The 24,249-nt window shown below is 40.6% G+C and overlaps 4 protein-coding genes across 7 annotated transcripts in view; 1 reads left to right on the forward strand and 3 right to left on the reverse strand.

The window, feature by feature from the left end:
• LOC105201705 (MICAL-like protein 1) overlaps positions 1–888 on the reverse strand; it is a 77,088-nt gene extending 76,200 nt beyond the window's left edge. Inside the window, exon 1 of the mRNA XM_039457150.1 lies at positions 174–888. The gene's annotated coding sequence lies outside the window, so the exon portion shown is untranslated. The remainder of the gene's footprint in view (positions 1–173) is intronic.
• A 4,341-nt stretch (positions 889–5,229) lies between these two features.
• LOC105201698 lies at positions 5,230–23,944 on the reverse strand. 3 transcript variants are annotated; one of them, XM_011169822.3, is made up of 9 exons: positions 23,542–23,944; positions 9,162–9,227; positions 8,556–8,682; positions 8,312–8,442; positions 7,762–7,871; positions 7,540–7,685; positions 5,923–6,121; positions 5,653–5,769; positions 5,230–5,520 (listed from the first exon to the last, which is right to left on the reverse strand). In XM_011169822.3, the coding sequence occupies exons 2-9, from the start codon at positions 9,219–9,221 to the stop codon at positions 5,403–5,405; spliced, it is 1,008 nt and encodes a 335-aa protein (XP_011168124.2). In that variant the 5' UTR covers positions 9,222–9,227; positions 23,542–23,944; the 3' UTR covers positions 5,230–5,402. The 3 variants fall into 3 exon arrangements, with proteins under 3 accessions (XP_011168124.2, XP_025995780.1, XP_039313098.1); XM_026139995.2 differs by lacking the exon at positions 23,542–23,944 and adding an exon at positions 12,172–15,423; XM_039457164.1 differs by lacking the exon at positions 23,542–23,944 and adding an exon at positions 12,172–15,423 and having other exon boundaries at positions 8,556–9,227.
• LOC105201696 (4-aminobutyrate aminotransferase, mitochondrial) lies at positions 13,890–18,628 on the forward strand. 2 transcript variants are annotated; one of them, XM_011169820.3, is made up of 10 exons: positions 13,890–13,953; positions 15,423–15,547; positions 15,827–15,994; positions 16,232–16,318; positions 16,450–16,645; positions 16,723–16,895; positions 16,995–17,135; positions 17,269–17,426; positions 17,507–17,775; positions 17,855–18,628. In XM_011169820.3, the coding sequence occupies exons 1-10, from the start codon at positions 13,890–13,892 to the stop codon at positions 17,968–17,970; spliced, it is 1,497 nt and encodes a 498-aa protein (XP_011168122.2). In that variant the 3' UTR covers positions 17,971–18,628. The 2 variants fall into 2 exon arrangements, with proteins under 2 accessions (XP_011168122.2, XP_011168123.2); XM_011169821.3 differs by lacking the exon at positions 13,890–13,953 and having other exon boundaries at positions 15,787–15,994.
• Positions 18,217–23,297, reverse strand: LOC105201695 (VPS35 endosomal protein-sorting factor-like). The gene is made up of 18 exons (XM_011169819.3): positions 22,919–23,297; positions 22,680–22,767; positions 22,377–22,589; positions 22,147–22,306; positions 21,813–22,021; positions 21,600–21,730; positions 21,310–21,486; positions 20,890–21,234; positions 20,713–20,813; positions 20,441–20,622; positions 20,221–20,364; positions 19,978–20,141; positions 19,750–19,912; positions 19,480–19,672; positions 19,262–19,401; positions 19,035–19,196; positions 18,650–18,916; positions 18,217–18,566 (listed from the first exon to the last, which is right to left on the reverse strand). The coding sequence occupies exons 1-18, from the start codon at positions 22,933–22,935 to the stop codon at positions 18,480–18,482; spliced, it is 2,943 nt and encodes a 980-aa protein (XP_011168121.1). The 5' UTR covers positions 22,936–23,297; the 3' UTR covers positions 18,217–18,479.
• Positions 23,945–24,249: the final 305 nt, after the last annotated feature.

The raw sequence follows: 24,249 nt of genomic DNA on the forward strand, positions 1-24,249 counted from the left end.
GAGATAGGCGAAACTGTACTTCTCATTATTTCGTAAGTAAAAAAAAAAAGAAAAGAAAAATGGCGGAGGGTGACGCGCGTGCCGAAATGCCGAACGTCGTGAAAGCGACGGAGCGTGTTTGACTAACGGTCGCTCGCGACGAGTGTAATTGTTTTGTTGTAAAAGTTACTCACCGGCCGCAGATGAAGAGAGAGAGCTGCTCCTCCGCCTTTTCGTCGACACCGCCGTTGCTTCTCGTCCGTCGTCGTGGTTGGCGCCTCCATTCCCTCGTCGAACACGCGAGAACCGACGCCGTACGCGGTCGGCAATTAACGCGATAACGAGCGGTCGTCGCGATTGCGAGCACGGTTAAACGCCATTGTTGATATCGGGGAAACGACGATGTCGATCACCGGCCGATCGTCACCTGCGCGGCGATTAATAACGATCCGTCGTCGCTCGATCCGGCACTCGGCACTCCGGAATCCACCTCGACTCTGGTTCGCGATCACACTCGCGCGATGCACACGAACGAGTAACGGGAGATCGCCCACTGACGAACTTCTCGAGACGTTCGTTTGCGAAACGACGCGAAGGCAACTTCACGCCGGTAGCGCTTAATACGCGCTGCCTCGCAGCACGGCGACGCGACGCGAGCAGAAGAATCGAGAACGAGACGACGTTCGTCGTCTATAATCGCGGAGATAATGCGTACGGCGATGAGTGCTCGCCACTCTCGATGCTCGTCGATCACTGATCGCGAAGAACGCGCGCGAAGACTCGCTTGCGGGGTCAAAAAGTACACGGCGTGACGAACACAGCCGACGCGCGCGATGTGTATGCGTACACTCCCCCCTCCCCCTCCACTCCGCCCCCTGTCGTCGCGCGATGGTTACACTCGCGGAGTGAAGTTACGCGCGAACTGATATAAACACGCGGCGCGTTCAAGCCGGCCGGCCGGCCGGCTGTACTGGTCGCAATCGGAATTTGAATAAAAAAGGAAAAAAAACTCGCTATCTTGAATTCGGAGAATCGTAGTATCACTCGGATGGAAACAATTCTCGTTTCGACACCACGCGCCGCGTGCCATTTGAACACGAAATGAATAATGAAAGTAATAATTTTGTATTTTCGATTAAAATACTTTACGATAATATTGTTATGCATGCGTATTTATATTACGACTGATATGTATTTATTTAAAACCTTCGTTGGTACTAGAAATGTGCGAGGCTTTTTGACGCCGGATCGAATGGAATTTCCTTATCTGAATTCGAATTCGGACCGAATCTATTCAATGTTATCCAAATTTAATTAAATCGAACAAAATTGCACCTTCAATAAAATTGTTGAAACTTTTAATTGACAGTTATTACGTTGACTTTTAATGTATAGATAAATATAAATTTTTATGTAAAAAAATATACCATACAAGAGTCACTTTAAATTATGATTTTTTTGTAAGATTATCAATACACACTGAGAGAAAGAATATCTCAAAACAAAAATATTTTACTTAACACAAAAAAATTAATATATTTTATTCGATGAGTTCTAATCCCTTTTTTACTTACCCAGTCAAGTTAAATTTCTTAGTTGAAATGTTTATGTAAATAAAATGAAGAAATAATTTAGAATCAATTATTTTCTCAGTTCTAGAAAATATTTACTGTTAGATTATTTTTTTTATTCAAAATAATCAAATTTTTTGCTTTAGAAAAATAATTTAATTTAATTTAATAATATTTACTAGTTTATTTATAAAATCATTATTTAAAAAATGTAAAAAATATAAAAGTACAAAATATATACTTGATAATATATTTACTAAAATATATTATCAAGTATATATTTTGTACTTTTATATTTATATAAACTTGATAATTATTTACTTAAAAAGAACAAAAAAATGCTTGTAAAATATATACTTATGGTTTTAAAAAAAATGTATTTTTTTATTCAAAAAAATTAGTATTATATTGACTTTTAATATTATAAATAAAAATAAATTTTTATGTAAGAAAAATAATACTGATTCATTATACAATACAAGAGTGACTTTAAATGTATAATTTTATAAGATCACATAATGTATTTGAAATTCTCAGACTAGGTGCACAATAAATTAAATTAAATTAAATTAAATTAAATTAAAGCCGAAATTTTATTATAGTTCTGATTCGCACTAAAAAGATCCAAATCCGAATCTTATTTGATTCCGTTTGAAACGAGTATCTTAATTCATCAGCTTTTATCAGAGCAAAATTGCATTTGCGCATAATGCGATTGATCAGTCGATAAATTATAAAACTCACCTATATTTGAATAGCTCGCACATCTCTAGTTGGGTACACGTTAACGATTCTATTGATATTCCTCGGTTTACTTATCTTCTTTTCATCGCTTTTGCATTAATGGGAAGAATCTCCCAAATTTTTCAACCTGCACTTTCCAACGATGCACTTACCGCGAGCGATTTCCCGCTCGCTGCGTTATTCAACGCGCTTTAAGTGCGTCGCGCGGAGCGCCGTGATCGTGCGATTCCGAACAGAATTACTTCGATTAAGCCGCGATTCGCGCGGAGCAAAACGGAGAGGAATGGAGCCACGCTGGGGCAGCGAGGAGATGCAGCGGCGCCGCGTCGCCGTCGATCGGTGATCAAACGCGTCCGTTACACGTTCGAATAACGACCGATCGTTTCCTCGCTCGTTCGCGACGATTCGACGTTATCGCGTGATAAGAAAGGGAAAGAAAATTGTGCGTGCAAAGCCATGCATTTGGCACGCGATCACCTTCCGTGAGAGGAGACATTATTTCCGGTGGCTTCCCGCGAGCTCTAGGATTCGATCTTCGAGTGATTCTTTTTTCCCCTCCCCCTCCCTTTGCTTTCTTTATCTTTTACATTCTGACGCGAAAAGTTAACCAGCAACTCATCTCGTAACCGCGTCCTGAGGACGCGCTCATCGAAACGACAGCGTAGCCCCAAGAGGGTGTTCTCGATCCGCTCGCCCCCCATCGTCCATGCACGAGATCGAAGCCCGATGAGAGGCGGCTGTCTGCGCACGTGTCGCGATTAATCCTCCCACTCCTAAATTACACCTCACTCTAATTTCGTCAAGAATATGCTGAGTAGCTTTAGTTTTAGATTTAATTAGCGCCAATAAAAACACGCCGACAATATATCATTAATTTCGATTTAAGTATTATATCAAAATAAAGACAATAATTTAACGTGGTTTATTTTACCTCATTATTAATGCATGAAATAATCCGTCAAAATGCGAAGTGCCCCGCTAATTGCATAACGCTGCATTGCGTATCGATGGTATGAATCGGGAATGAGAGGATTAATGATAAAAGCGGAGAATCGTGTGGAAAATACGGAAGGAGGAGAGAAGGAGAGAGTACATGAATAATTAAACCGCAACCGACCGCGGACGTTAATTAGTTGCATAGCAATTAGCAGTAAGTGACAGATAGATGATGATACCTTTGTATTATCGTACACCTCGCGCTAGAATTTGGCGTAGCACGAGTTTTAACTTGACGCGCTAATGTTACGCACTTTGGCGACGATTATTATTATTATTATTATTATTATTATTATACCGCGCGTGAGAGAAAAGGCGCGCGCCGATATAAATATATAAATATAAATATAAATGATAAAAAGATTATGTTATATAAATATATATATATGAGAGATGAAGGGAAGAAGAAAATGTTGCTAGCTAGCGTTGTAGACGATACAAAGATGGCTTTAGTGTATATAGTTTTGTAAAGTGTTAACTATAGTGAGGAGAGATTTATGATTATATGTATAATATATACATAAACAAATACGTCGCTGCGAGAACGTGCGGTTTGGACCCGTGCTTTTTCCCAAATTGGTATCATTAATTATGAATTCTCGTTTATTGGCGAGATCGGAAGCGCGTGAAAATTGGTGAACCGTCATCGTTTCGTTAAACATAACTGCTGCATATACTGATTATATCATGCGTGAGGCCGCGAGGAAACGTTGATGATTACGTATATAATATGTGATATACGCGTGAAAAATTTTAAGCTGTCAATAGAATGTCCTAATATTAAATATTATAGTGCCATTACACGAGGTTTCTTTTTCCGTCACTCAACCTCTCTCGCGCTTCACAGAGAGCAGGTATGCGCATCATTTATCCGTTTTATTACTCCGAAATCCACTTTAGATGATCTATTGATTGCGTCACGTTGCGGGATTGAATTCTACTTTTAATTCCGCGTGCCGGCGCAATACGGGAAACACTCGAAGAATTCAGAGAATATCAGAATCTATATTTAAAACTTTAAATATATATGGAAATAGACATTGAAATGTACACGAGATATAAATTATAAATAGAATTCCATCTTGAAATCCGACGCGAATCATACACTGTTAAATTCCTAGTGTCGAATTCAATCCAATTTGAGTTAATTTTAATCGTTCTTACAGGTCGCCATTGTTCCTACTTGATGCCGTCAATTTAAATTAAAACAATAAAGTTAAACAATTTAATTAGCAAAATGTTAAATTTAACTCAAATTTAATTTATTATTTACTAGGTGTATACGTTAATACGGACGCTATTTATTTTGAAACGAAGTAATTTAATCAAAGCAATGAGTTGATTAAATGAGATTGTTCGTTTAACTATTTTGTGTTGAAATAATCAATTTCGACGCACATAGAAGTTAAAAATAAAAAAATGTTATTTGACTCAAACAAGATGTTTAAATTCGATTCTTTAATATTTAACAGTGCACACTGTTAAATCCGCAGTGAATTCAACCCAAATTGAATTTTATTTTTAATCATTGTTACAAGTCGCCATTGCACATATTTAATGTCAATTTAAACTTTAAATTAAAACAATGAAGTTAAACAATTTAACGATAAAAATGTTAAATTTAAATAAAATTTAATTTATTATTTATTAAATGCATATGTTAATACAAACACTATTTACTTTGAAACTAAGTAATTTAATCACAGAAATGGGTTGATTAAATGATGATTAAATAGTTGTTCCTTTAACTACATACTTTATGTTAGAATAATAAATTTCGACACACATAAAAGTTAAAAATAAGTAAATGTTATTTAACTCAATGAACGTATTTAAATTTGATTCTTTAATATTTAACAGCGTACGGATCGTCTAAAGTGGGTTTTACGTTTAGCACTCTTCAAAAGTTTTCCAGGAGAGAGAAGAAACGTCCACAACAAAAGGTAAGAAAAATATTCTCTATTAGAGAAACTTTTCCGTAGTATCACGCGTAAGCTGGAAAATTACTACGTGTGTCACGTAGTACAGACTTTTATTAATTCGACGATGATTATGCATATTCGCATTTGACGCTGCGCGTCAAGTGTCAAATACCGGTCACAGTTTACAGTTTCAATAACAGTTGCAGCGATCAGCCGGGCAATTCGACGGATAACGCATGCAGCTTCGGAGGCAGTATTGGTCCGCTCCAGGTTTGTCAGCGATCTCCCCGATGGCGTCGCAGGTGTTCCTGTAATCACGTCGAGACGATGAGAGAGCCAAAAGGAAGCGCGTTGAAAGTCACACCGCCGTTTGATTCTTTAATACGATTCCGAGTCAATACGATAATTTATCGCTTAATCCCGATCAATTTAATACTCACAGACAATGGCAGACGCCAGGCGGACAGTTGGACGGGACGCGAATGCAATTCACTTGACACCAATTGGTCATATTCTGCCTGTATCGATAGGCCGCGGTTGGCTCGCACACTTGAACCCTGAAATCGTGAAACCCCATGCAGGCGCGTGTGTCGCATCGAGAACAATCGAGCCCGATGCTCGACACGCGCGCGAATTAACCATGTTCTTCAGCGATCTCTCTCTCTCTCTCTCTCTCTCTCTCTCTCTCTCTCTCTCTCGTCGATTCTCACCTCAGTGGTCGCGCAAGCGGCGCGGTCGAGTATTTCGGTGCTACGGAGTACAACTCGTAAATGATATTCTGATACAGAAACCGCGGCGGTATCCCACCGGTGCTGGTCACAATGCTCACGTCGGCGCAGTTGCGGAAGGTTTCCGGCCTGCCGCATCCGACCGCTTCCGTACCGTTTTCACACGTGCCCCACATGTTACCTGATAGCAAACAGTCGAGATAAGAGATCGAGAGCTATACGCAGAGGCGGGAAGTATTGGGTGACTGCAAAAGTTTTGAGTTGGGCTTTTAATAGATGTAAGCAACGAAGGAAGGATTAGTGACCTCGGTGAAATTTTTCTCAGAATTTTTTTGGAATATCTGTATAACTTTAGAACTTTGTAATTTTCTCAGATTTTATATACAAATTGAAACATTTTTCAGAAATACTCAGAGAAATTTCAGGAAGTCTACATCTTTTCTTAAAATTGTTTACCCATGTTAATTATCCTAAAATTTCTAAAATTTTTTGTTCTATAATTTTTTTATGAAATATTATAAAATCTAAAATAGTTAAAAGTACCTTTTAGAAACTATGAGATGAGAAAACTCTGAATATTTCAAACTTCACGTAATATGAAAAATTCTGAGAAAAAGTGTAAACTTTCTAAGTATTTCTAAAAAATGTTCCATTTCGTACAAAAATTATAAGAAAAATGTTTACGAGAGTAAAATATAGCCACATCAGCTAAGTCCTTAAAATAGGACTAGCTGCAAAGAAAAAACAGTATAAAACATTAGTATCAAGACCAATATATTCTGTTAAACAATCATCGTTTCATAAACAATCATGAAACAATCATGAAAAATCTTGCTTGTACATAAATTAATCAGTTTTAAAGAAATTGACAATCTTTCAAACAAAATATTATATTTTTATTTCAATATTGTAATAGTCTCTCATCTAAAAAAAACGCAATATAATTGTTTTGATAATAATAGTATCAAAAAATTCTGATTGTCAAAGATATTGTTAATTTTTATCCGATATTTTTTCTTCTCAATTCAAGAAAATTATTAGTGAATAAAAAGAAAATATTTTCCTTCATGAAACTGCATAAAATTTTTCATGTAAGCAAGTTATGTCTGTTTAGCTCAAGTGTAGCCAATTTCCTACGTAAACAAGAAAATATCTTTTGGATTTCTAAAAGATATCTTATCACGTCTTAACATGTCTTATCTTTTTTTTTTTTAAATTGCGAAAGGAACAGATAAAAACAGCTTTTAGAGATCTGAAAGATATCTTGTGCAACATTTTCAGATATCTGTAAAAATGTCTTGAAGATATATATTTAAGAAATTTGAAAAACATCTTGTGCGTCGAACATCTTAAAAATATTTTTTAGACATATTCTGCAAATATCTCAAAGATATCTTTAATAAGATGTCTTTTAGATATCCACAAGAGCTCAATGTTTTCTGGGTTCTTTTCTAGACGACAGCTAACAGCGCTACCTTTTCAACGATAAATATATTAATATGTCTGCCAATAGTGCAATAAAAAAAATGTTCACAACACATATCTGTAGAGAAGCCATCAAGACTTTTGCACCCAATAATACACGATAAAAATTCTTGCCGGTGTAATAGTTCCACTGGACGACGCATTGCGAGCACGTTAAAAACGGTGGTAACGTTACCGTGTACCTAATGATGCCCTTCTTTCCCGTGTCTCGCGGAATCTCGAAACGAACGTCCCGCGTGCCGGACACGTACAGTGGATAGCTGTTGCGATTAAAGTGAATTAGCCGACGGCAGTATAGTCGCATATTGTACAGGGGATCGTGAGGAGATCACTTACGAATCGAAGCACTCCTGAGTCGCCGCGCTCGACGGATCGTTGTTAGGGCAGACGTACAGCTCGAATCTTCCTCCGTGATTGGCGGTAAGCTCGACCTCCACCTCGATTTCCTCCAAACAGATTATACTGACATTGTACTTGTATTATTACAAGTCTCTTAGAAGCGCATCCTCCTCTTCTCTCTAAATTCTTTGGAGTGGAATTTCATCTAAAAGAGTGGAATCCCACTCTAAAAAAAAGGGTGAAAATCCAGCCACACTTTATCAAGACTGGCAGGATTTTCACCCTTTAGAGTGGGATTCCGCTCCAAAGAATTTAGAGGAGTTCTTTTTCAAAATATACAGCCATTGACAAAATTATTAAGCACCCTATTTATTTTACAATTTTTTCAAATAAAGGAAATAAATAACATTGTTTTTATAAATGTTATCAAAAAGCAAGGCTGTCTAATAATTTTGCCAATGGCTGTATATATAAGAGCAAAATAGCGTTGCCATTTACGCGAGATTTCTCCACGTTTACAAAGAATATTAGAATTAAGTTACGTTACCTGCCCCACGGTGTAGTGTCGAACGACGATCCCGTTCGCGTACTCGCCACCGGCCTCGTGCGGACGCGGCTGACTTAAATGATACGCGTCTCCGCAAACGCCGCACTTGCCTTTATTCTGCTGCCAATGCACTGCCGAACAATAGGCGTCGTCGATGTTAATTCCAAACGTCAAAACCGTCCGCGAGCGACGCGACGGGTTGCGGCGGCGGATTAATCGCGAAGACTCGCCAAGACGAACCTACCTGCGTATCCACCGCAGAAGAGCTCGTTGTCATTATAATTGACGGGATTTGGGTAGCCGAACCTCCACATCGCGTTCCTGGACGGCGGATCCATTAATCTTCCATGGCCGTGGATCACGTCGAGCACCTTTTCAAAGGTTCGCGACAAAGGTAGGTAGGGTTTGAGAGCGAGAGAGGTAACAAAAATATGTCGTGTTAAAGAAAGAAAGAAAGAAAAAAAAAATGAAGCTGTTAGTCCGCGCCTCTCTTCGATCGTGCCGCACATGCGATGCCATTAAATGGACGGCCTCGTTAACTTTTACTCGCGTGCGTGAGGTATTAAGGGCGCGCGTCTGCGGGAAAGTGCTGTGAAATGGCGAATTGTCCGAGGCTATTGGGCGCACTTAAGGAGCATAAAAAAAAAAAAAAAAAAAAAAACGAGTTGGCACGGTCGGACTTTCGATGCCAGTGGCAAAAAAAGCCGAGGTCTCGCGGAGACTTCCTTAAAACGTAAATTCAATATAAATATACGATCGTATGTGCGGATCGAGAGAGCGCGAGTTAATAGTCCTGTTAATAATCATAATTTCGCTCGTGTTATTATGCTCTTAAAAAGAGTAATCTCACCTGGGTGCAGAAGTATAATATTACGAGCAGGATATTGTTTCGCCGATGCCTGGTGATCATTTTCTCCTGGAAAAAAAAAAGAAAAAAAAATCACGATATTACAACGATTGAAATAAAGTACACCCGTTTACTCGTGTTTGATCGAGCAATTTGATTTTGGTATAAATAGTCAAGAAAAGCCGTTCTTCGTCACGGTGAGATGAAAAAGTTTGAAGCAAACGAAGTCGGTGTCATCATCACGTCGAGCGTTATTAACTCAATTATGAACTTCGCATTCATCTCGCATTCAGGTGCTAGAAGTTCTCAGGGGCATCTAAGGGGTCACGAGAGAGAGAAAGAGAGAGAGAGAGAGAGAGAACTTATTCCGGACTTGTGAATTAGGCGTCGTACCCAACCGCATAATAATGAGTTCCGCCTTCGGATGATGGGGAGGACGAGATTACAATGAAATAAGATCGCGACGGACGTCCTTGAATCAGCTGGTAGAAGCCTGGTCGAATATCTTGCGTAAGAAAGTGAGGCAATACGCGTATTGTGTGCTGCCAATGGTGCGCCGTTACGGCAATAATGGCGAGATCGTCGTTGGCACTTGTGTCACGTATTATTAAGCGATACGCGTAAGCGTAGGATTAGGATCGGCGCCAAGGGCGTACTCCCGGCGCAGGTGGAACGAAAACTTTTGTATCAATTTTTTATTTTATTCCTTCTTTTTTTTTTCTTTTTCGAAGAAATATTAACGCTCGTCTTGCTCGTTAAACGTTTATCGACACGTTATCGACACGTTGATTAGCATATCGAATGGAAGTGGGTATTCGCTGACACGTACACGTGTCATTGACGGCTGTTTGACACGCGACGAGGTACAGGGTGATGATCTTAAGTGACGGCCTCCATTACGCTTGAACTCTAATATGAACCATTTGGAGTCGCAATCTCAATCAGCTGCTGAATCGCAAGTTGAATTTCGATGAGGTAGAACCGGTAGATTCATCATTCGCGACAGATGCCTCGATTTGAAAATAGAGATAACGGTAATACGTTCCGCACAAATGCTTTTTTTTTACGCGATGATGTAACTGTACCTTCAAACGCATGAATCATTCAATATCTAGTACATAATAATTCTGATACAGTTAATTAATTAATACTGCAAATTAACGTATTAAATCGATTAACATTAATGGCGTGTGCGATGAACCTTTGTCACGATTGTTGATTATTGTTCGTTGGACCTCAATCGTGCCACGAATCTGCCGTTTATGTATAGTTAAATTGAAGCCACTCAAAGGTGGCTTTGCACTCTGGCAAGGACTCGCGGAGCCACAATAACGCGATACATTCGTTCTGTCGTCGTTCGAATAAAATTCAAGATTCGTCGAATATAAAACAGAGCCGGTCGACCTTCGCTGCGGGCAGCTGGTACTATCAAATCGCAGTGATAAACGAAGGAGGGCACGGCCGATTCCCTTCGAAGGGAGGAATTCGCATGGGATCGGCGGCGATAATGGAATTCAAAACAACATGGGCGGGTCGAGAATGGGATGTATAAATCTAATGCTTACTACGCGAGGCTGTCTAATTTTCTGCCCAACAATGTTCATCGTAGCTCGATCTCCGGCGCCGTTTCGCGATTTTTAGTACCGAAATTCCTCCCGCGAGAGCCCGACGTTAAGAAGATGCGGTCACTAATCGCAATCGTAAAATGCGGAATAAATGGAGCTTTGACTTTCGTGGATAAACACGAGCCGAATATCGTGTCGGATTCCTCCGCGAAGCGAATGACCGGAAACGATCGAGCGATTTCGCGCGCGAGCCCATGCTTAAATCTTCATACGCGTTAGCTTCGCGGCGTATGAACGTCGTTGATGATTAATTCTCTCCCGAATTTACGGGATCCACGCTTCTCCCGTTAGATTCATAGGGATTTATAAGTACGTGACAATCTACGTTTTTTTTTTGTCTCTTTCGTGTTCTAAATTATGTTCTAACTGTACAAGACCTCCCGTTACCAAACTTACTCCGGAGCGGGTCTACTGACATTTTTATTGACTGGCTTATTATCTCGATTCATAAATATGCCAAGCGAGCGGGGGATGGGGGGAGGGGGAGAGGAAAGGTAAAGATAATCCGCGTAAGTAGCGAGCGATCGTAAATTATTGGGATTTGAATCCACCTCGTATCGTATTCTCTTCGTATATTGGGTCGGTCGCGCGATTCGAAAGTTGCGGGCATAAATTACGGGTCACTCGCGAATGTGCAATTTCGCTTTATCAGTTAATAAACTCGTGACATACAGACAATTATAAGATCCTTGTTTCCCTAAAGTTGATATATAAATTTTATTAATGGTTAATACAGGCGTCGAAAACGGCGAGGCTCTCGCATCAGACGCGAACTGGGAATTCCTTCGCGACAACGGTAAAGAATTGTTAACGATCGATAAATGCTAAGCGCAAGTGTTTCGATATAAATAGTTAAATCGCGCACGGTTGGTCGGCAACGAAAAGGAATTACTCGATATCGAAGCGTAGGGATCGACGGCCCATTATCAGTCGCGAAATCGTTGAGATCGAGTTCGCCGGATTATACCAGTTTCAGAATGCGACAGCATAGCGAAATAAGAGAGAGAGAAAGGAAAAAAGGGGGATTAAAACGCGTCTCCTGCTTCCACGACAAGCCAAGGTCGCGGGACAAATTCGTTTAAAGGCTAAAGATTGCGAGTTACAATCGAGTTTAAGGACAAGTTTGCTTTTCGCGAGCTGCCACGATCGATTTAGGCCAAACGTACGCGAGTCCACCGATAGGTGGTTCATCGATAATTGACTATTAGTTTCGCGTAAAAATCTGTCGGGAGAAAATCCTCGAGTCTCGATGAAACGATCGACGTCGAGCCTAAGCAATTGAAATTTTCGGAGTGATCCCGCCGGCGCTCGCCCTCGAGCAAAGTTGCGAACGACGAGTAGACACGTAGAGAGTGTAGTGTATACCCATACCGCAGAGTCATACTCACTCGAGTGCACGTGCTCGGCCTGATCGGATCCGTACAGGCAGGTAAAAATCGGCGAGGGAGAGACGATGCGAACGTTCCGTACGGGGCCCAGGAAAAGACACGGCGGCGGCAGTGTTCCGCGCGATCGGACGGGACCCACTCGAGTGCGTTCGCGCGAGTGACAATGTGCGTGCGTCGCGTCGCGTCGCGCGGCCCGAGCTGCCCAAAAACACGACCACCTCCAAGTCCAAGTGGGCACAGGACTCGAGGCGTGGTTTCCAGGTAAGTCGGATGAGGCCCCGGCTACATAGTGGGGGATGATACGCAGACAGAGTGGAAGCTGGAAAATCCACGATCCATCCTCCTCCTCGCGGACGTACGTGTGTGCGCTCGAAATCGTATCGCGTCGCGCCGAGATCGAGAACCGAGAGTGGCCCGGCGCGATCGCTCGGTGCTTTCAAACACGAAAAGTGTTTCGTGTTCCCGGCCTCGAGAAAATTACGGTACCCTCGTATTTCTGTCAGGCGAGATCTTCGCAGGCGGACTGACGGATTGGATCGTTACTTTCGTCCGAAACCTGCCCGGTCATCGATTTCGTTACACGCACTCCGCCTCGAGAGACAAGAGCCGATCGCAACTGGTTATTTGCCTTCCGCAATTTTGTGCAACGGGGTCAAGCGCAGCGCAAACACTTTCAGCTATGTGTGCCGAGAGCACGTGCCCATAGATATATACATATAATACATATTTATACCTACACATTGTTTACAGTGGCAGACGAATCGCCTGAAATTCGATGCTTCTTGTGAATAATGCATGCACAATGATAATAGAAACTCGCTTATCTCAATTAATTATGTACAAATTATGTAGACCAATTTAATTAACATCAAATTAACATCGAATTGCATTAGTTACGCGGTGTAACTCTGCGTCATAAATGGTCGCGGTAAACGTATGATAAACGACGACGGGGGAGGAAGGGAGGGAGGAACGCACACGGCGGAAGGAACTCTCTTTTCTTTTTTTCTTTCCCCGGGAAATAAAAGTGCAATGCAATTTCGTTGCATATGTAAGGCGGTGCAGCCAATGAGGAAAAAGCCCGAATTTTGTACTTTCACTTTCACCGTGTCGCGCCACGTGGAACCGTTGGCACTGTGCAGTGCTATTCCCGACACGAAGCACAACGGTATTCGTTTGACGATCGAGACAGATACACGGACAGACGGTTGTGCAAGCAAGGACAATTTGATACCTCGCATTAATCAGCGACTGCTTTCGCAGTCGGAGCATCGCGAAAAAAGACCGACGTTCCTTTCCTTTTTCCTTTTTCACCTTCGATATACCTTTCACGGATCGCGGCTCTACCAGGTAAGTATACGTGCTGAAATTCTCTTTTTTTTTTCCGCGCGATATCGGATGGAATATTGATACTCGTGATATTCGGCGGTCTGAAATTAGACCGATCGTAAATCCCTACGACGAGGAGCGGCGATATTATACGAGAGGAGTATCTACCTATCTCTCTCTCTCTCTCTCTCTCTCTTTCTCTCCCTCTCTCTTTCTCTGAGCAGAAGCGGCCGCTCGAGCAACTCGCGCCCCCACGAGACTCTCGGCTCTTTTTCACTGGGTGAACGCTATCAGCGCGTATCAGCGAGCAGTACGGCTCCATCCCTTCGGCAGAGACGACGTTGCTGCAGAGTAGCCCTCGCAACCGTGCTCTCTCGTCTCGGACGGAAATGCTCGTTAACAAGTACCACCGTGCGTTGAGCGGGCGGACCTCACTCCGGCAGCTGCTGAACGGTATTTATACTACTTCGTGCCTTCTCGTCAGCTTCGTGTAGTTCGCATAATGGGTGACGAGAATCTATACGCGGGAGCATGCCGCTCTACCGCGGATGCTGCGTGGACCGTGGCAAAATCGATAAATTCATGTCGGCTCCAGCTGGCTTCGCCGTTCGGCCCGCGAACCTTAAATCCCTCTCTGCGAAGCAACAAAGAAATTAACGTATTTACGAAAGAGGAACGTATATTTTTAACTCTCTCAGCGCAAGAACTTTTCATCGTTGACAGATATACTCTTGACACAGTATCTGTAGTTTAGAGCGCTGATCTTTCAATGTATCCGGTCTTTATCTTATTCGGAATGTTAAATAGCGCAGAACTAAGAAAGAGTATTTACTTTCGTCGTGACCTTGGCTAATGCTAATTTTAAATCGATTTTGCAGAAAACACAGCTTTGCACGTTTCAAAACTACTGAATCCTCTCTCTCTCACGTTTCTGCAAAGAAAATTGTTTCCAAGTTAAAATAGAAGGATTAATTTGGTAATATTTAATTAACAATAAACATTTGATGATGAATATTCTTGTGTTTCTCTCCATAGACTAGCCAGTAAAGATTCAGATCGCAAATATTGACAAGTACGTAAATAACGTTAATAACGATTGCTAAATATTTCGAGTCACTTTTCTCAGATTTTCTTCAGTGGTAAACAATTTAAATACCAACTTACGACGAGATACGTATAAAACCAAAGAGGATGTTCGTTGTGTTCGAAAAATTTCAACAGCAAATCTTTGATTTAAAACAAAAGAGCTGAGAGAAAGTTCCAAATCTTTTGAGATCTCTTCGGCAATGAGAAAAATGAGCATTGTCACGGCTTATCATCAACTTCGTTACTTGAACAAATTTGAACGATTGGTTTCTATCTTCTGACAATAACTCACACTCAAGCAAACGTCTGATATCTGAGATAAGAGAGTTCATCCAAAACATGTTGTCTGAATTACGTTTATCGTATCCTACAATCGCTTCACCTTTCAATGTTGACAATCTAATCTTTGAATTTTGATTTTTTTTCATATCTGAGAAACATTTGCTTTTATCCTCCTGATTTTACCAATACAGAAGACGCTACATTCTCCATTTTCCTTGTTCATACTTTATTCAGTACGTTACCATGCGCGACTTGCGTCCCGTATCACTGCAAATTGCAATCTGCAATGTAATGATTTACGAGGGGTTCCTATACGTAAAATCCTAGTAATATATCAAGCAATCATCTTTAACTACCGTCAATAGAACTGATTACCAGAGTTGTTGAACAATTCAGCTAGTTAAGCTGTTTTTCTGCTCCGATGTGACATGTCAAAATCTAAAAGTGCGGAAAAACACACGTACATGCATATTATCTGCAACGGAAATATATATTTAGATATTGCTCGTAGGAGAACATGTTTAGATATAAAAGAGTATAATGTTGTCGTGCAGGCGTTACAACGTGGAAGAGATGCTTAACCGGTTCGGTGCCGAGGGAACCAGAAGGGCCGGTACTTACGACGGAAATACCGGGCCCTCGATCCCGCAGCTTGCTACAGGAATTGAATGCGATACAAGTACGTCAGGCACTCTTGATTCTTTGGGTTACGTCACGGCACAATGTAGTAATTCGTCAATTAAACCATTTGCTATCCGTGACGACGTTTTGAACATCGCTACGCCTCGCTAGATTTTCGATTCACTTTAAACGCTACAGCTTTACCGTTATTACGATAGAATTTGCTATACACGTAGAATCGAAATGTATACATACAAGATATGAGTAATAATGGAAAATCTTTTGTAAATATGCCAGAGACGAAATGGGTTTACAATGTTGAAATCTGTGACTTCAGCAAGCGTCTTCCGTACAATTCTTCGCAGACTATGAAAAATCCGCCGGTAATTACATAATAGACGTTGACGGGAACGTGTTGCTGGACGTTTATATGCAAATATCATCAATGCCCCTAGGGTACAATCATCCGGCGATGTTGGAGGCTCTCGCCGATCCCGTTAATCAAGTGAGTGATATGAAGGCACTCTACGCCGCGGAGTACCGTATTTTTTTTTCTCATAATACGGAATTTGCATGCTAATCTCTCCTACAAGATATATCACTTAAACTTTAAGTGTACACCATTTGATAAAATTCCAATAATCCGATGTTCTTAAAATATATAACGAATTATTTTGCTTTGTGCACTCGCAGATGGTATTCGAGTAACAAAAAAGAAATTAACAATTGTGTCTCTTTCTAGAAAATTATAGCGAATAGACCTGCGTTGGGTGTCTTTCCAGGGAAAGACTGGCCTAGTAGACTAAGGGACGTTCTGCTCAAGAAAGAGGTAACAAATGTTTCTCGTATTGAGATTATAAACCGTTTCCTATCGTCTCTCGCAGATTATAAATCGTTTCCTATCGTCTATCGTCTATAATCTTATCGCGCAATTTAAATAGGAATTATCATTTTGCCCAGTTCGCGCCACCCGGATTGTCGCACATCACGACCATGATGTGCGGCTCGTGTTCCAACGAGAACGCTTTTAAAAACATTTTTATCTGGTACGCCGAGAAACAAAGGCAAGGGAAGCCGTTCACGAAAGATGAGATGGAGTCGTGTATGATGAATCAAGTCCCTGGCTCGCCGCGATACTCTATTATGTCCTTTAAAGGTCAGTCACCCCGTACGCGGGCGAAGGCAAGTCTCTATTCTAATTAGGAGTCTTTACGAAGTGTTCAATATCGACAGGTAGCTTTCATGGAAGAACCATAGGTTGCCTCTCGACGACTCACAGCAAGTACATTCACAAGATGGATATACCGGCCTTCGACTGGCCTATCGCCTCCTTTCCAGAGTACAAATATCCTTTAGAAGAGAACGTGCGAGAAAACAAGCAGGAAGATAAACGTTGCCTCGCGGAGGTAACGTCAAGCCCCCCGTCACTGTTAAATGTCCCTCGAGCGTGTCGCACTTAAGAGAGGACATTAAGAACACTTTGTGGTGATATGCAATATTTTCAGGTCGAGGAACTATTCGAGAAGTACAAAAACGAAAAGAAAATACCAGTGGCCGGTGTGATAATTGAGCCTATTCAGGCGGAAGGCGGTGACAATCACGCGTCGCCAGAATTCTTTCAGGAACTTCAACGCGTGACGCGAAAGGTAAGGCCTAGCTTGCGAAGCAATTATCTTACCGTACGTAAAAAAAAAGCGAAAAAAGGATAAGTATTACGTCGCAGTATTTCGGATTAAAATACTATTGATACAAATTCGGATTTTAAAATATTATTTTCAGCACGGAGCCGCGTTACTCATCGACGAAGTGCAAACCGGTGGCGGACCAACGGGAAAAATGTGGTGCCACGAGCACTTTAATTTAGATAGCCCACCCGACGTGATGACTTTCAGCAAGAAAATGCAATTGGGCGGTTATTATCATTCGGCGGATCTAAAGTAAATTTTTTTTTCTTCATGATAAAACGATAACGTCATGTTTTAAGCATTGACATTTACTTACGACCTGTACATCGCAGACCGAAACTGTCGTATCGTGTGTTCAATACTTGGATGGGCGATCCCAGCAAAGTGATATTGCTCGAAACGATTGTAAAAACGATCCAGAGGGAGAACCTTTTGGATAGGGTTACGCGCGTTGGCGACTACATGTTGAAACATTTGATGGATATGCAAAAGGAGCATTCCAGTGTAATCAGCGCGGTGCGCGGACGCGGAACCTTCATAGCGTTTAATTGCGCCTCGCCTGAAATGCGGGACAACATCATCAAGAAACTTGCAGCGAGAGGTAAGATGGTAATCGCAAAGTAAAATGTGAGCATTAAGAATATCTCTCATGTCTTCGTACTTCTCGTGTTTCCTATTAGGTGTCCACACAGGTGGATGCGGCAGCCGGGCCGTGCGACTGAGGCCTGCGTTGACTTTCACGGAGCGTCATGCTGATATAGTTCTCGATGCGCTTCGTTCTGTGTTAAAGAAATAAGTATGATCCTGACGATTTCTCGGTGTCTTCCAAATCATCTACGTCTTCCATTACTCGCGGAGATCGCGTGATTTACGAAGTCTATAAATAACCATTATTTTTCTATGGCAGTTATACATTATGAGAATATTTTATGACAAATGGAGTTAATGACAATGTCGCATGACAAATTAATCAACTCGATTGTCTTGCATACATGCAAAGTCCGATGTACACGTTCTAGAAAATGTATAACAGTACGATATATTTCATATTTTGAGCAGCATTTATTATATTTCAGAAAATATAGTACAAAGTGATGCTTACCAATTAATTATTATAACGTATATTAATTTTCAACAATTAATTTATATTTCGTTTTGCTCTTCGGCTAATTATTCGCTAATTATTGGCTTGATTTACATAATCAGAAAAATTATTGCACGATTACAAAATGTCTTTAAAAAAAAACTGCCAATAAAAAATGTTGAAGCTAGATCTTGATTATTATTAACAAGTATCAATATCATTCATCTCGACATTTTTTTGAGTATTTCGGCAAAATGTTCATATTCTCGATGATGACTCTTCTGTGTCATGTAAGCCTTTGTTCTCATCTAAAAGAATATACGAAATAAAGATTAAAACAAAACAATAAATAAAAAATTCAAAACTCTGATTATTGCAAATGCGTGTTTACCGTCACTTTAGAATCCACTGAACCATGTCGTTGTGACAAGTGCCACAAATTTACAGCCATGTTCGCTAATGCGGCATCCCGTAAATCTGCACGAATAATAAAGCAATTAAACAGTTCGAGTGCTAAAGCAGATTGCTTATCGAATTGGTCAGTAGATCCAAGATATTTGAGATGACTCAAGATTTCCTCAACGATCTTTGAACATATTTTATTGACTTCACCAATAAATTTCTGATCAGATCCATACAGTTTATCATTAGAATCGACCTGAAAAATCATTATGATAGTTCTTATAATACTTTTTATAATTTTCCTAACTTCGAGTGCATTGTAAAAATGCAGCTATTTATTTATCCTTTCAAATATGCACAAAAGCATGAAATACCTTATCAATATGGTACGGATAATTTTCTTGCGCTACTGTTGAAAGAAGATCGAGTACACGTAAATACAAATATGGTTTGGTTGAGGAATTTTCCTCGAAACAACGTTGAACTGCGTTGAGCAAGCCTCTCATCAAATACAAAACACCGTGCTCTGGGCTATCCTAATACAAAGCGAAGCAAAATTAAAATCACAAAATTAAAACCTAGCGTATACCAGTATACTTACTGGGACTACTAACAACGTTGACAAAAAATTCGACAAGTATGAAAGCAAGTATGGTTGAGAGCTTTTCTGTCTACCATCGATGTCGATGGTTTTCGGCATTTCCGGAACTAAACTTAAAGCGGCCTTAAAACAGGCATCGGCTGAAAATGCACCGGTTTACGCATATAAATTGACGAGATAAATAAAAACAATAAAAAAAAAAGTAATTCAAACCGCACCTTGACCTAAACATTGATTCAGAAGGGCAACCTGTCCAGATAGTAAATATAATTGAAGGCGTGTGTGAACTAAAGTTAATGACGGTATAGTAATGAAACAGAACGCAGCACAAGCGCGTACAAACGCCGATGTTCTCCTTGTATGATGGCCACGTACTATCTTTCTGGTATCAACTGATAATCTATTCACACACTGTAAGAAATAACTTAATTGCTTAATTTGATATAAATTACCATTGCGAAGAAACAGGATAATCATATATTACAAACCTGTACAAGTTGTATATGAACACTATCAAGATTAGGAAACGCCGCCCTGGCCTCTGCATAAAAATTAAGCTGCTTCTCAAAATCGCGACCATAGTCTACTCGTTGCACTAGGCCGCATATTAATTGTCCGATTTGTCGTTTTTCATCTTCGACAGTCAGAGCGCTGCATTAATTCGTTTGACTTTAGAAATCAGGAAAATCTTTAATTGCGAAATTAAATTGACGTACCTAACGGAATCGTGCATTATTCTTGCGATAAACATCAGAGCATTTATAATAATAGGGTCCGTAATAGGCCCGTTTTGCACACTTAATCCTTCTATAACAGTTTTACAAACTTCAACCTTAACACTTTCTTTGTGAAACAAGTCAATTAGCGGTAGAAAATTGTCCTACAAATGTGAGATCGTTTATGATAGATAGAGTGCTTGAAAATAACTTATTGAATAAATACGAGTAATGTATAGCTACCATGGCAAGCAGCGACTCAAAGTCTTGCGTGTGGGCCACTATTTTCTCAACAATATTTTGCAATTGTGGATAATAATTTTCAAAAGTTTTGTTCGGTCGTAGCCGGTCTATTATTTTGCCGAAAAATAAATTTAGTTCGTTTACCTGCAACACATAAATGTTACAATAATTTAATTTTATACACAGTATCTTTATTGTTATTATTATTCGTACAACTTACAGAAAAGTGTATAACAGTAAACTGAATCCAGATCTCGATACAATGCATGAATTTATTGGGATCAGTGAGGTCCGTTATGTACTTCCATATTACATTAAGCACTGACTGGCAGTCTTCTTTCGGCGGAGATTCTCGTACAAGACATTCACCCAAACTTCGATATAAGAGATATTGAGGATATCCTATCAAAAAAATTAAAAAAAAAAAAAAAAAAAACATTTCTAAATTAAATATACATGTTATTATATTTCCTAATATTTTAATCTCAGTACCATCATCTTCACTCGCTACTATTAAATTAACAAAGTCCATAGCACGTGCAGCAATATACGTCGGTTTAAATGCAGTCAGCACTGTATTTAATAATAATGATCTGAAAACAGATGTGTTAATTAAATAAAAATTAAAGACTAAATAAAATTAAAGATTCGCATCTGAAATATGTGTACCCGTTTTCCTGTTTTTTACATCGAGATAAAACCTCTTCGAGAAGACTCTCAGGCGATGTTGCCACCAAAACTTGTACGATCCAGTCCAAAGCTGGCGAATACAAATTAAGATACGAATGCAGGGTGATATTTTGCTTCACTATTTCGTTTTTCACAGCAGTCCCAAATAGCTGCTGATACGTAAAAAGAAAATCGTACAAGTTCTCCCTCACGAACTCAAAGTCTGACGTTTTGTTCAACGCCAATCCCACACGACATAAATAACACCTCGCGTAAACCGCTATCAACGGATTTCCAATACCTCTTATCATACGAGTTATACGTAATAGAGCAGTGTTAAACTCGCTAAAATCAAAGTATTATTTTAATACTTTAATTTTTACATTAATACGATATTGATGTCTATTACGAGAATCTTACCTCGTCGTTAGAAAACTATAAGATTTTATTATCGCCATTTCTACATAGAGACGCGGTACTAATTCGCGTATAGAGGCTATCTTGTAAAACCAATTCTGACACGTTTCCTTCGCGTTCTCGGGAACCATGTCGGGAGTAAAATTATCAGGCAAACTCGTCGGTACTTTACTTCCTGGTCTACGAAAGAAAATACTGCTATAAGCAACTATGAATAATATTCGCAACTGTGCAGTAGCTAGAAAAATATAAAGTGCATGTAGTCAAAGAATAACATCTTATACAATAATTACTTGTAGTACTCGGCCTTCATTTTCAATCTCTCGTACACAAGTTTTCCAAAGATATCCAAAATATCTGTGATGAGAACAAACTTGCTCGGATAAAAAGCCATTACAGAGGTATCTACTAATAATTTGGCACACTGAAATAATTTAGAGTTAATTCCTAAATCATATAAGATCTTTACTCCAAGCTCTCTCGTAGCTAAACAAACGTATCTAAACCTGTATTGCAATTTTGAGCGCCTTTACTCTTTGGTCGGAATGCCACGCTTGTACCAGTTCGTTGTTTAATTGCTCGATCCGCGCGGTATACTGTTGCTGTGACAAGTCCAGCATTTGCCTAATGGAACCTTCCTCAAAGTCGTCCAATTGTTCGAGCCTTGTTTTTACTTTGTCGACCATCGGCCCGCTTGGCTGAACTTTCACTACAACTGTAACAAAGCATTTGAGCAACAATTTAAAATGCTGTACATATTAATAAGCAATTCAGAATGAGTAATATTTGAATAGATTACTTTACAAAGTTAAATTAATTGTTAATCTTTTGGGTAAGTACCTTTCTCTCCACCTGGTAAAAAACTGGTGACAATTGATAGTTTTTCTGAGGTTGTATATTTGCTTAATATAGCAGAACGTCTGACAGACCACGGCTCTACCAATTCTTCTGCTGTATCCTTTGACTTTTTACTTGCAGGTGCGACATTAGAATAGTCCCACTACAATATAGATGATATAAACACATTGAAAAACTCTAAAATAATAGATATATCATAAATTCTGTATTACTTCGTCTGCAGCCATTTTAGAGAGAGGATCCAATTCTTCTCGAGCAAACTGTGTAAGTGGATCGGAACCATCCAGGGATGGATGACTTAACAATAGATCATTCAATGGATTTGCAGGAACCGGAGTGTGCGTCGGTGTAGGTGTTCCGGTAGAGGAACCAGTGCTTGTACTTCGCAATGCATTGCGCCTGACTGCACTACGTCCATCGATTAGCTATGTAAAACATGACAAATTTTCTATGAAAATTTGTATACATAAATTGAAATGTTTACAATATTACAGATTAAAGAAATTATTTCTTACAGTGATCACGACTGGTTTCAAAGGATGATCCACAGCCTCTTCTAGGCATGCAAACTTCACATTCCCATATTCCATGGGTTTCGATATCCTGTGACCAGTTTTTTTTTTTAATATTTATTTAATAATTATTTAGATTAGCTATTTATTAATTTTCTTATGTTAACAGAGCAAAGTCTTATTACTGTAAAATTGACATGAGATTTTGAAGCAAATACTCGAATGGAAACAAATTTACTTACCATTCTACTTCTGTCATGCTTTCAGTGCGCCGAGATACTTCTTTCTCAAGTCACAAGTAGAAGCGTAATTCGATATCACGCCGATATTGTACGGTTCATCATGCGGCTTCCGAATTTAACGTTAAAAAACGTACCGACACACGACACGAAGTCAACAATCAGCTAATGTCAACTGATCCTCGCACAACGTCGGTCAAAGCGGAAACGCCGTGATCAGCCGTGATTTGGACGGGACGAAATCGTCCATCGCGCTTATTGGTCGCCAGACGGATAATTGCTAGAAATTCTTTCCACAGATATCTATCTAACAACTGTGATATCTGTGATTCTTTCAAACCTCGATTCGTGAAAAAAGAGCTCGTTTTCATCCCCGCAGTCAGAACCCCACTGACTGCGGAAAGTGCGGAAGCACGTCGCCAGACTGTTGGCAGACCTGGCAAAGGGAGCTCGAAACGCGCGTACATACACGAATATGTCAACTTCGAATCGTTCCTAATCACTTTCGCGCGACCGATTTATTTGTCTCGTCGCGCTGTACCGACTATAATTTACGCAAACGCAATGTGGATGAGGCGCGAATGTAGGCGCATTGTAGAGGCTGATACAAGTACAAATTGACTCACCGTTCGCCGCTGGTCGCTCCGTCCAGCTCCGTCTCGGCCACAGGTCTCGAACGTTCTCTAATCAAAGATCCTCATCCATCCTCCTTCTTTCGATTCACATTTGGCACGAACGCGTGACCTTCCGTTTTCGGCATTTCCGGTACTCACACGCGTAGAAAACTCGGGATACGAGGCAACGGAGAAGATGCGAAACACGATTAAACGCGACACGACTTCGCATCGTGCATCGTACCCGACACGACGAGGTTGGTACGAACATTTTAACTTTCGACACTCCACGGCACTCTCGAAACACTCACTCGCGTCAAACACTCGTAGGAGACGACGAGAGGATGCGAGTTGAAATGCGCCGCGACGCGTAGTAACGTCGCGACGTCCTGCCTGACCTACCGACCGACCGTATTGCGTAGCACTGCGTGGTGCTGCGTAGCGGCGCTGCGGCGCAGGCGCAGCTCGCGCCGCCGACGGCAGCCGCCGGTCGCCGGCGCCGCTACGCAGTAGGTTAACGGTCGGTCGGTAGGTCAGGCAGGACGGCACGACGTCGCTGAGCGTCGCGACGTATTTCAACTCGCATCCTCGTCGTCCCTTACGAGAATTTGATGCGAGTGTTTCGAGAGTGCCGTGACTGCCGTGGAGTGTCGAAAGTAAAGTGTGAAGCGTCGGGCGTTCGCACCAACATCCGTCGTGTCGGATGATCGATGCCTGTGC

This window comes from Solenopsis invicta, chromosome 14, assembly GCF_016802725.1.
Source record: "Solenopsis invicta isolate M01_SB chromosome 14, UNIL_Sinv_3.0, whole genome shotgun sequence".
Lineage (NCBI taxonomy): Eukaryota > Metazoa > Arthropoda > Insecta > Hymenoptera > Formicidae > Solenopsis > Solenopsis invicta.

What these genes read in the sequence shown, in the direction of transcription:
- LOC105201698 (XM_039457164.1), bottom strand. Translation starts at nt 8,820, where the DNA reads ATGTGCGGCACGATCGAAGAGAGGCGCGGACTAACAGCTTCATTTTTT. An exon ending in CTTCTGCGGTGGATACGCAG is followed by an intron (nt 8,443 to 8,555) that starts GTAGGTTCGTCT and finishes ATTGTTCGGCAG; the next exon opens with TGCATTGGCAGCAGAATAAA. An exon ending in GACACTACACCGTGGGGCAG is followed by an intron (nt 7,872 to 8,311) that starts GTAACGTAACTT and finishes ATCTGTTTGGAG; the next exon opens with GAAATCGAGGTGGAGGTCGA.
- LOC105201696 (XM_011169820.3), top strand. Translation starts at nt 13,890, where the DNA reads ATGCTCGTTAACAAGTACCACCGTGCGTTGAGCGGGCGGACCTCACTC. An exon ending in CTCTATTATGTCCTTTAAAG is followed by an intron (nt 16,646 to 16,722) that starts GTCAGTCACCCC and finishes CAATATCGACAG; the next exon opens with GTAGCTTTCATGGAAGAACC. An exon ending in ATAAACGTTGCCTCGCGGAG is followed by an intron (nt 16,896 to 16,994) that starts GTAACGTCAAGC and finishes CAATATTTTCAG; the next exon opens with GTCGAGGAACTATTCGAGAA.
- LOC105201695 (XM_011169819.3), bottom strand. An exon ending in ATGAAGGCCGAGTACTACAA is followed by an intron (nt 21,487 to 21,599) that starts GTAATTATTGTA and finishes TTTCTTTCGTAG; the next exon opens with ACCAGGAAGTAAAGTACCGA. An exon ending in ATCCGTACCATATTGATAAG is followed by an intron (nt 18,917 to 19,034) that starts GTATTTCATGCT and finishes ATGATTTTTCAG; the next exon opens with GTCGATTCTAATGATAAACT.